The sequence below is a fragment of the Rutidosis leptorrhynchoides genome, chromosome 11 (genome assembly GCF_046630445.1).
Source record: "Rutidosis leptorrhynchoides isolate AG116_Rl617_1_P2 chromosome 11, CSIRO_AGI_Rlap_v1, whole genome shotgun sequence".
NCBI classification, from domain to species: Eukaryota; Viridiplantae; Streptophyta; class Magnoliopsida; order Asterales; family Asteraceae; genus Rutidosis; species Rutidosis leptorrhynchoides.
Window position 1 is genome coordinate 176,743,816 of NC_092343.1, and position 12,050 is coordinate 176,755,865.

General features: G+C 34.3%; 1 protein-coding gene across 1 annotated transcript; it reads left to right on the forward strand.

Moving 5' to 3' along the window:
• The first annotated feature begins 1,678 nt into the window (after window positions 1-1,678).
• On the forward strand, window positions 1,679-9,680 carry LOC139876575 (protein DETOXIFICATION 24-like). Its single transcript, XM_071863914.1, has 9 exons — window positions 1,679-1,833; window positions 6,013-6,272; window positions 6,657-7,198; window positions 7,707-7,793; window positions 7,886-7,942; window positions 8,048-8,286; window positions 8,934-9,052; window positions 9,172-9,258; window positions 9,348-9,680. Exons 2-9 carry the CDS (start codon window positions 6,024-6,026, stop codon window positions 9,420-9,422), a joined length of 1,455 nt encoding a protein of 484 aa, XP_071720015.1. The 5' UTR covers window positions 1,679-1,833; window positions 6,013-6,023; the 3' UTR covers window positions 9,423-9,680.
• Window positions 9,681-12,050: the final 2,370 nt, after the last annotated feature.

Sequence of the window (12,050 nt, forward strand, 5' to 3'; positions counted from 1 at the left end):
TCTCCAAACCTATGTCAAGACCTTATGCCATATTTTACTCTAGCACCTACTCTCGCGCAGGGGGGTGCAAAAACTTGAGATTTCCCGTGATCCAATGGGCGTGCCCGCATGACCTGCAGACACGAATGCAGCTCCGAAAATTCGGGCTCGTGCGAGGCCTGTTTTTGCAATACGATTTATTTTTGGTCTATGCAGTTGTGGAGTCCTTGGAGACTCACTCACTTGTTGGAGTTGTTGGATCATGATTGCTGGAGTTGTTGGATCATGATTGTACAACTTGGTGAATAGTTGTTAGTGACCCACTCACTTGTTGGAGTAATTGATTAGATACCCACTCACTTGTGGAATGATTGAGTGGAATGATCATGGCATAAATCATTTCTTTAAGCTGCAACTTTATGTGAATAAATAGTGGCTCAGTCTGCAGAAACAAGACACAACAAAAACTGCACATCGAATTCGTTTATCTCAGCCTGTTCACGTCTCCGACTTCATTTCAGGCAAGTGTTAGGTCCGGCAGTACGCTGCTTCGAACCGGTGTACCCTGGGAACAGACATCGAATCTGTTTAAGGGAATTGTGTCAAACACAAGCCCGGTTCACTCCTGTTATTCGGTTTGATTGCTTTTTTACATTTCACCTTATTGTTACGTTTACAATTATATAGCAATGCATTTATGTGTTTCAGTTTCATACGTACATAGTTTATAACATATATATCACACGACATTATAAAATGTACTCTATAAATATAAAAAATATCATCTAATCCGTTACTTTTTCTTCCCAATAATGATTACTTTCATTGTTGTTTTAAGTGTTACACGATGCTATTTGGCAATTTTCATTAGTATAAGCATTTGTGTAATTTATTTTAATTTTTATTAAGAATAGACATTTTTCCCTTCGTTCTATTGTTCCTTTTTTTGCTTTCAAAATATGTTCTCTCTTTCAATTACTCAAATGAAAATAGTTAAAATTTTTGACTTTTAAACTTTTTAAGACATAGGAGAGTATATATCCATAAACATTTAAGTTTAGATTAATCTTCGGTGTACATATAGTTGGAAACTATTGAAACAATGTTTAAGGTCTTAACCACGCAGGCTTGCTTGAGTGGCCACCGAGTTGCCCAATTAAGCACACCACCCGGGTTCAATCATTGGCTATGTCAAATTGTTCAAAAAGGGAGTGTGACTAGAGGGTGCGCATATTGCGCAATTCACCCGTACCAGGTCTCGCTCTCGGCTTAATTACTCGAGGTTTTACCTTCTATGGAGGTGTCAATGTGTTCATTCATAAAAGAGTTTTGTTGCTTACCAAAAAAACAAAAAAAAAACAATGTTTAAGGTCTCAAGGAAAAATTGTTTTCCGTATCAATGCGTGAACATCCGCTCGTTTTAACTAAAATCACTCCTTTTACTTTTGAAAAATCTAACAAAAAGTCCTTTTAGTTTAAAAGGTTACCTATTTGGATCAAATTTTAGCTTGTCATGTTCTTCTTTCTACCTAACCCTCTCAAGTCTCAAATAACAGCCACCTACCATGTTACAAATTGTGGACCAATGGAAAAAAGCCATTATTATTTTGTAAACAAAATAGAATAGAACTTAATTTTTAAATAAATTCATTGTCCCTGTTTTAAAAGGGGTAGGTACACTCCCCCAAACGTCAAATAAATATACTCATATAATATCATTCTATTTAGTCCACATATCAAAAGCCTCATAATTTTTGGAATTCTCCTTCCTCCACCGTTCTCCACCAAGAGTGGAAACAACTGTTGGACGTGCAACGACGGCGTCTGTCGGCGTTCATCCGGTGACTATTAATAGTAAGTATTTTTTTTCTTTGTTCTATTTATTATGCATATCAAATCTTATATGGGGTTGCAATCATTTTTCTAAGAGATTGATCAAAACATAGACTTTCAGATAAAAATCAAGTTTTATAAAATCTAACTTGTATGAAGATGTTATGATTCAAATATAATATCAATTTTGAAAAACCGGATTGGTTGAAGCTCGGTTTTGTTAGTTATTTATGTGGGTTTTCGGCTCGAGCGACTACTCACTTTGCTAGCGGATTAATCCCATAACGACAACCGAGTAGTAAGAGTTATCGCCGCTGAACCTCCGTGCCACGATAATTTTAAATGGTTTAGTTTGTTTGGTCGGTTTAATTTTGTTATATACTTATACTTTAATTTATTATTTTATCATTATATAAGTTTGTAGTAAAGAACGATTCGACCACCATATATAACTTGTTCTACTTCTGAGTATATTATATATATATATATATATATATATATATATATATATATATATATATATATATATATATATATATATATATATATATATATATATATATGTTTGTATATGAACTGAGCATACAAAATTGTAAATGTTATGCTGGATATATTGTTGAGTTATAGCGCTAAAAACCTTTTAAAGAATATAAGGTGTCGAATTATATATATGTACTCATTGAGTTATTAGCATAACAGTCGTTTTATATAGTGGATTTTGAAATTTTATTCAAAGTATATTGGTGCAATTCACCATAATATAATATTTTTGTGTTCATTTGGAGCATTATTGTATTGTATTTTGATCTTCGTAATGAGTCAATTAAAATGAAATGTTAGATTTTTTTTTTTTTTTTTGGCGAAAAAACGAATACTATAAACGAGTCCTTTTCTAGAAAATGAAATGTTAGATACTAGTGTTATATTAGAACTTTTTAATTGCAAAAACAAAAGTTAAGATTTTAGCATAATGAAAATTTGGTTGCTTTTCAAAAAAATTATAATTATTTTGACAATTTTATTCGAAAGATTGGTATGTAGTAGGTGAATATAAAAGCATGTTTGTATAAAATCTATCTAAAATCAGTCCAAAGCATTGATACGGAAAATTCAATATGTAGTGAAAAAATCAATATATAGTATATTTTTAAACGTAGTTTTTAAGCATGCTGTTAATCTTTAAAGATTATTGTAATTTTTAAAGTGGCACCTTCTAATTGTACAGTAATGTTATTCGTGTTAACGTGATTGAATATTACGTTTATAAAAGATATAAAACATTTTCATTTTATGAATATTAATTCAAATAAAAATGTACGGAGTACAAAAACAATGAGAATAGAATATTATTGGAGAAAGCTGACTAACTAAATCATTGATGGCTGGTTTGCTTTTATTGATGATGGTTGGAAAAAGTTGAAAAAATAAAAATTGGTGATGCAAATGAAAACACATCACGTGTAGACGCGGTTAGGTGTAGCCACTCACATTGCCACCTAACTATCAATTTAACCAAATATATACGGAGTACTAGACTAGACCCTTTTCTAATCACATCACATTATACTTTATAAACTTTACATCAAACAATGACTAAAAGTAGTAGGTTTAAACCAACGTTTTTGAAGTGTTACTGATTTTATCTTGCCATATAGACAAGCTGTTGTTTATTTTATTAAGATCATATTGGGATCAACGGGGCATTAAGCCACTCATGTAATCATCTCCTCTAGTTGTATAACACATCTTCAACTGCTGCTCTAAGAAAATTCGGATCAATCCGAGGGCATGACCTGTAAACCACCCCTCCCCGTTTCCTCGCAATGTGCGAAAGACTACCATTGATAGATTTCAAGGTCAGGGATAACATTTTATGCAATGTTGTAGTCTTTGGGAATCGAACTTCTAACCTCTAACAAAGAATGTCAGGCTACTTCACTTGAGCTACAATTCACAAACAAGTTATTTATTTAGTAATGTTGGGATATGATAAAGTAAAACTATAGTTTGTAATATCATAAATAACCATGACTATGGGTGTTCATAATGTGCAATTCATCCGGTACCAGGTCTCGCACTCGGGAGGCTTGATTACCCGAAGTTTTACCTTCTATGGGGGAGCAAGTGTGCTCGTTCAAAGGAGGGTTCTTGCTTACCAAAAAAAATAAAATATCACATATAAACATGAGTATGGTGTATTTTTGGGTGAAAAAGTAAGTTTTTGACTAAGACATGACATTTCATGAATTGAAGTTAAATAAAGGTGAATGTTAAATTTGAGTTAAAATTTTCTGCCTGATGTGGTAAAATACAATTGGGAGTTGGATAGTGAAAAATAAATTAATAATATATATATATATATAAATTTTTTTTTTTTTGAAAGGCAAGTTGTTGGCATCGAATACTCTCATTTGCCAGCACGCACGCGCTTTCGGGCAGGAAACCCGAACCGCATTACAGGGAGCCGAACCTTAAACCATCCCGAGGGCAGGCGGTCGGACCTGGGTCGTGAATACGGGTCGGTAAACCTTCCCCAGGGCAATTCGGCTTTTAGGAAATAAATCCCACGAATATTTTTCAGGGGAGGGACTCGAACTTGAGACCTTCCCACCCCATTCCAATTTTTAATAATATATATTTTTATAATATATTTTAATAATATATTTTTCAGGAAATTAATAATATATTTTAATAGATTCTAATTCGTTGAAAAAAATCGAACGCCTTCAATTTTTTCTGAAAAAAATCGAAAAAAATCGAACGCCTTCAATTTTTTTGTCAGTCCGGTACGCCCCGCTAGTAGCACCAGGTGGCGTCAAATTTGTCCATGTCATCTAACTTTTTTTTAAGGCAAAAAACACACATCCATACACGAATTTAAACACGAATATATACATGTCCACCCCGAGACTCGAAACCCCAACCTATATGTTGAAGGGGTCACGTCGATACCGCTAGACAATTGGCCCTTTGGTCCATGACATCTAACTTTTTCATTTAATATACTTGGTAGCTTAATATATCCATAAAAAATTTTACTGTTTTAAATTTATTAATCAATCATTTGTATTTATCATTGTTGTGGTTAGTTTCTTGAAGCACCATAATCAAGATCTGGGCTAGAGTTTCATGACTTCTGGATCTGGTCAGAATTTTATTCATAAAATAGTACTGTAGTAATCCACTACGAAGTAGGAGCACATGAGCAATATATAACCTAATATATATTATATATATTTGTATATAATAATTAAATTAAAATTAGCTTAATAAATTAATAACTTAAAAATCAACAACAATCGAGAATGTGAAACAGGATTCTGGATCTGGAGTATGATTTTTTATTTCTTTTCTTATTTTTGGAAACTACTAAATGCTAGATATTATATGGAGTACCTACCACCTCTGCAGATTAAAATGTGACAACTCAGATTTGTTTTTATGTTTCTTCATTTCTTTTTAGTTGTGTGACAGCGATACAAAAAACTTTTTGTATAATTCCAAACTTTAACTCTTTGTTCTACTGTCCTTTCAAGTCCTTTACTACTAATGTTATATAGAGTATATATGTCCGTATTACTTTGGACTGAACCATAAAGTTTTAACACACTTTTATTTTCCTTAGTCTTTTTTATAAACAAAAATGTGTTTATGTTATTTCATTTTCTTTAGCTATTTATGGTTGCACATTTTCACCCAACTAAATACATCAGTGTGTCAAATATTTTGTGTGTTAAAAATGAAATGTAAATCAGATATTGATTTATATATTTATATCATATGCACCAAATGACACAATGCACCCTTCCAGATTGACCTGCAGTAGATACAGCCCCTCCATTATCCAAATGTTGCATCCAGACCCTTAGACTTCTATATAATCAACAAACAGCACAGGAACACAGTCACTATAACAAATAAAGTCTTACAAGCATATTGACATGAATGAGATACGATTAACCAAATCTAGTCCACTTTATAGTGTATAATTTAACAATATTTGACCAAGTTGATAAAGGTCAATAAAGTTATTCTTGCTACCTAGTACCATAGTACCATAATAGTCATAAACTCATAATAAATAACTTGCTACCTACATAGATGGTATCCTATGCATTTAGTGGTTAAATTTTTTTTCTTGTAAAAGATAGATTGTTACAAATCAACTTAACTAACATGGCAATAATTTATATCTTTCAGCTTAAGTAAAAATGGATAATGGACTACATAGAAAGCTACTTGCACATGAAGAAGAAGAAGTTGAAGGTGCCTTGAAAGAAAGAGTATGGGTTGAATCTAAAAAGATATGGAGGGTTGCATTACCTGGTGTAATATCAAGAGTTTGTGCATTCGGTTGTATCGTTGTAACTCAATCATTCGTCGGTCATATTAGTGAGATGGATCTAGCCGGTTACGCCCTTGTCCAAACCCTAAGCGTCCGATTCGCCAATGGTATACTTGTAAGTCAACACATCTTTATTAAAAAACACACACACACATATATAAGTATTTGTCGTCACTAAACCTATGGGTGTGCTTGGTACAAAACTGGACCAAATTAGGTTGGTTTGGTTCTCTCCCGAGTTTCAATTTATATTAAAAGATTAGACCGCAGACCGGACCATATATTTTCAGTTCGGTTCGGTTATTTTTGGTGTTATTTTCGGGTTTGGTCCGGACAGAAGACCGAAAATCTGGCAAAATTTGGACGGAGGACCGGACCGAAATAGCTCGGTTCGGTTCGGGATTCGTTCGGTCTCCAACTTTCGATCCGGACCGGACAGGGAAAAACCTTATAACTAAATACCTAAATCTTGAATAATTTTTTGTTGGTGGTATAACAGTTGGGAATGTCAAGTGCAACCGAGACGCTTTGTGGCCAAGCGTTTGGAGCGGGTCAACACCATATGATGGGGATTTACTTGCAACGATCATGGATCGTTGATTTCATTACTTTGACTGTTTTGTTACCAATTTTTATCTTCGGTACACAAATTTATAGACTACTAGGGGAAGATGAAGCGATCGCACAAAGTGGTGGTTACATGTCGTTATGGTTCATCCCTTTTATCTATAACTTTGTGTTTAGTTTGACTGTACAAATGTTTCTTCAAGCACAACTGAAGAATATGGTCATTGCGTGGCTTTCGATATTTCAATTTGGGCTTCATATACCTTTATCGTGGCTTTTGGTGAATAAGTTGGGATATGGGGTGCCTGGCGCGATGATTTCGTTGTCTGCATCGTCTTGGTTTCTTGTTATCGGAGAATTTATTTACATTTTTGGCGGTTGGTGTCCGCATTCTTGGAAAGGGTTTACGGTTGCTGCGTTTAAGGATTTGATTCCTGTTGTGAAGCTCTCCATATCATCTGGTGTTATGGTCTGGTAAGTATTACCCAAATATATTTTGACTTCCTTACCAAAAAAAATTACATTTTGACTTTTGAAGTCAAACTCCTTACATTTGAAATTCAATTTATTATGCTTGTTTTAAGAGCACCTTAATTGTTGATATATTTCCATGTGCATCATCTGTTCTAGAGTCTGGGCAGAGGTTAATTTTGTTTTCAATGTATGAAATCTGAAGCCCAATTTCGCATTCTATAACGCCAGTTGACCATAAAAAGTCAAAGTTGAATCACTTTTTGACTTGAGTTTAATTCTCTATAACTTCCATATTGAACACAAGTAGTTAACCTAGAAACAACTAGTTTGTTTCCAATGAATTAAGCAATTAAACTGAATTTCCTTGTTAAAACTGGAGCACTTTTGACCTTAAAAGTCAACAGTTACATACGCTTAAAAGTCAACAGTTATCTACGCTTAAAAGTCAACAGTTATCGGCATCAACATTTGAATATATGTAAACTTAACTCTTATTTACCCTGTTCAGCTTGGAGCTATGGTACAATGCTGTGCTCGTATTACTTGCAGGATACATGGCAAATGCAGAAGTTGCGATTTCTGCCTTCTCCATATGGTATAAAAATTCATTATATTTTTATATTCTTATTAACTTACCATAATTTAAAATACTCGATTAATTTGAAACTAAAATTCCGACTTTTGCAGCTTGAACATTAACGCGTGGGAGTTTATGATAAGTCTCGGGTTCTTAGGCTCTGCAGTGTACGCAATGAATATATCGTTTCGTTTAAATAATTTAAATTGCATACTTTGTATGCTCATTATTTGTGACTAACAACTTAAATCTTTTGTTTATTTAATATGTAGCGTTCGGGTTGCAAACGAACTTGGAAGAGGAAATGCTAAAGCTGCAAAGTTCGCCATTAAAGTTTTGTTGGGAACTTCGATCGCCATTGGAGCATTCTTCTTTGTTCTGTGCTTGGCGTTTGGCAAAAATATTGCGTATATGTTTACAGACGATGAACGAGTTGTGGAAACTGTATCAGAACTCTCTTTACTACTTTCATTTTCCGTGTTGTTGAACAGCATTTATCCCGTTCTGTCAGGTAATTTTAACAATTATTCGTCTTTTAGTAGTTTGAATCTCTGTGAAATCTTGCTGTACCATAAAAGGTCTATCAAAAAATCAGTTAAACTAAATCTTACTTAAACCCTTTAAATCTTTTGTTTCATACTAAATATTTTACTGCTCCATATATTGGACCTTTTTACCAATGATTTTATTCCTATAAGATTTGTTCCATAATAAATACATTTGGTAATTTAAGGTAGCTTAAACTATGAACTTTCTATTTTTGGAAATTATTTCTTCATGTTCATGATCTTGGATTATTTTTATGATTTACACTAGCAGAATATTTTTGTCATTTGGGGTTTGACAAAACTTTATAAAAATACAAACTTTATAAATTCTTGGAATGTATTGAGTTCTCCAGTTTCATTACACTATGAACTTTCTATTTATGGAAATTGTTTCTTCATGTTCATGATATTGGATTTTTTCAAGAATTAGAGTTGCAGAATCTTTTTGTCATTTGGGGTTTGACCAAACTCTGTAAAAATACAGACTTTATTAATTCTGGGAATCTATTGACTAGTAAAATCTTGTTCCCATATGGTGTGGTGAAACTAAAATGTTAACTTCTACAGTTTTACCTAGACCGATAACACTCATGTTTTTTGTTGCGATCAGGTGTTGCGGTTGGAGCTGGAATGCAGAGTATTGTAGCAGTCATTAACCTTGTTTGCTATTACATAATTGGTATTCCAAGTGGAGCGTTGCTAGGATATTTGACAAATCTCCAAGTAAAGGTAAGTCCAATATTTATGATCGTCATTATAAAACAAAGTTATGCTCTATACTTGTCTCTTTTCTTTTTTTTCTTTTCGGATTAATGATTATATTTTATATTTTATGGGTCACTTTGTAGGGTATATGGATTGGAATGATCTTTGGAATTGTTACTCAAACACTTGCCCTCATGTACTTGACATGGAAAACAGATTGGGATGATCAGGTAAATATGGTAGCAATGAATTAAGTGTGAAAATTCATACTTTTATTAGAGTTTTGTTTTGAAGTAATGTCCGTTTTTTCGTATAATAGGTAAAGAAGTCATTGGAACGGCTAAACCGGTTCTATGTGAAATCTTCGGACACCGTTGATGAAATTGCTAACTGATGATGTTGCATCAGAAGAGTGAAGTTTCATAAGCAATGTAACAAGATTTTTATAGTTCTTTTATGGATTTTGCAAGCCATTGCTGGAAATTTGAGAGGGGGTTGATTATTTTTTATTTAGTAGAATGTCTTCTTTACTTTCTATTAATTGAAAATAAAGCTGGTACTAGTTTAGTCCTTGCACTATTCATTATTTTCACCTACAGTCCCTGTATAAAGATGCTGCAAACTCTAATTTTAATGGTTTCCTATTGTTTGAGTCGATGGTGGAGCCAGGATTTAACGTTAAGGGTGACACTATGGACTTAAAGTAACGTTAAGGGTGACCAATTGAAGAAGACTTGTTAATTTTAACGTAAATGGTAAGCTTGTTAATTTTGATGGACCTAAAATAAATATAAAAATTACTATACGAATATATAATAATGGGCTTATTAAATTTGTGGAGGGTGACATTGTCACCTTCGATCATCCTATTGGCTCCGCCTATGGTTTGAGCCTTCTTCTACTTCCATTTTTTTGTTTCTATGTCATGTTGAGCTGTAACTATTGTCAAATAGATTAAAACATTTGCTTAAAAGGTCAAAAAAGTAGAACAAAGTTATGAGTAGGTTTAGATGTATACTTATATCATGAAGTTATGGTTTCCTATATATGTGAGCCTTCTTCAACCTCCACACCACATCCCACATTGATGACTAAACTCCGTTATACTCCTAAAACAAGCACAAATCAATGAACCCGACACTTAACCCTTCAAAGTTATACCACAGTTTCCTGTAGGGATCGCCCAAAATCGAAGCCGAGAAGCATCATGAGAAACCGAACAAGTGTGTAAATTCATAAACTGACTAAAGAAGGTCATCTCACCTGATAGTGTGATACGAGTTGGATTAACCATGTGTGGAGTTGGGATACAAACATATTAAATTCTTGTGTCGTTTACATCTATTTACCGTTCATGCTTGTGTCGGGATTGGTCTACGATTCTGATCAAGTGGTTTATATATTCAAAAGTTAATCTGTCGAGATTGGTTTATGATTCTGATACAGTGGTGACGTAACACGGAAAATTGCGTTATGACGGTGATGATTCGCGAAGGAAATGAAGTCAGTGATCAGATTGATTGATCTTAGTTCAAGAGAGATTTTGCAGGAGATTCGGGTGTCGGATATGAGTTCCATTCTTTGCGATCCCGTGCAAAAGAATATTTCAGCTATCAAACTCAGAGCTTATGGTGCAGCTGCGGGAGAAAATTCATAGCAAGTTCGTTAACCATTGGTATCCTTGATATTTTGAACTATAGGTGCTAGACACATAGATCTAAAAGCGGTCAAATTTTGGTTGAGATCGGACAATTCAATTTGGAGATATGATTTTTCGAACTTTGACAGCCATTCTGGAAAAAAACTTTAGGGTTTGATTGTGCTTCTGTGGGAAAAATCATTGTGGGTTCGTTTACCTTTGGATCGACCTGAAATTTGGATTGTAGATACTTGACATACATATCTAACCTGGGGACGATCGAACCGCTGGATTTTCAGATATTGTTTTTTGATTTTATCTCAGATTTGGAGGAATTTTCGGGTTTGATGTCACGAGTGGTGAAACGGTTTTGTCTCGATAAACTTCGGGTGATACGGGCTTGATTTTCAAAGATATAGGTTTTTTTACGGGAGCTCAGTGGGGTGTTTTTCTCTCAGGTTTGAGCAATTAGGTAATAAATAAATACACATCTGTTGGGAAGTCCGCCGTGGAAGTTATCATGGAAGATATCATGGAAGTTGGAACACTTGCGAGTTTTTTTACGGGTCGACCAAAGTGTTCAGTCGGATGTTCCAGGATTTGGAATATGCGGGCGGGGTTGAGCTTCTCTCACTATGGAAATTGGTTGTAGAGGGGTGTCAGATAAAAGGCGTTCGACTGGTGCTCAGGTTTTGGTTGGTGGTTGGTTCAACAAAATGAGCGGTTTCTTTGGGTTGACTAATTATGAATCTTTAAGTGATGGAGGGAGTAAATAATCGTTTTAATTCCCAAAACTTAGGCATTCTGGATATTGTTTAGGGAGTCGGGAACTTGTTGAGAGTTCGGTAACCGGCAGAAGTATCGGGCTAGTGGGAATTAGACGACTAGTGAGAGTTGTGGTGTGTGACGTGGTACTCTAGTTTTTCCAGGATTTGTGTGTTGATTCCGAGTAACATTAGGGACTCGAGTACTTGTTTTGTAACACCGTACTTTTTACACACTTTTTTTAGGAACACTCACAGCGGAAGACTTACTAATTTACACATCATATATTGGATTCAAAAATATACATTTACACAATTCACTGGTGTTACGTTATTACTACAATCCGTTCAAATATATTAGTATTTATTACAAAACATCAGAGTTATGCACTGTGTCAAACATCTTCAACTGTCCTGCAAAACCCACCAAAAGCTGCTAATATACACCTGCAAAGCAAAACACTTTGAGGGAATTAGCATAACGCTAAATAAATGGCAATATCTAGGTGAACATCACTACAAGCATCAAGCACAGCTTAAGCACTGGTCACTAAATCACTTAAAGCCATACACAAGAGGACCGACAATCCATAGCTGATCAAGCTAGAATCTATCGATA

Excerpts from the sequence above, each read along its gene's own strand:
- LOC139876575 (XM_071863914.1), top strand. The coding sequence starts at position 6,024 with ATGGATAATGGACTACATAGAAAGCTACTTGCACATGAAGAAGAAGAA. Across the intron at positions 6,273-6,656 it reads GATTCGCCAATGGTATACTT|TTGGGAATGTCAAGTGCAAC; the intron begins GTAAGTCAACAC and ends GTGGTATAACAG. Across the intron at positions 9,259-9,347 it reads AAACAGATTGGGATGATCAG|GTAAAGAAGTCATTGGAACG; the intron begins GTAAATATGGTA and ends TTCGTATAATAG.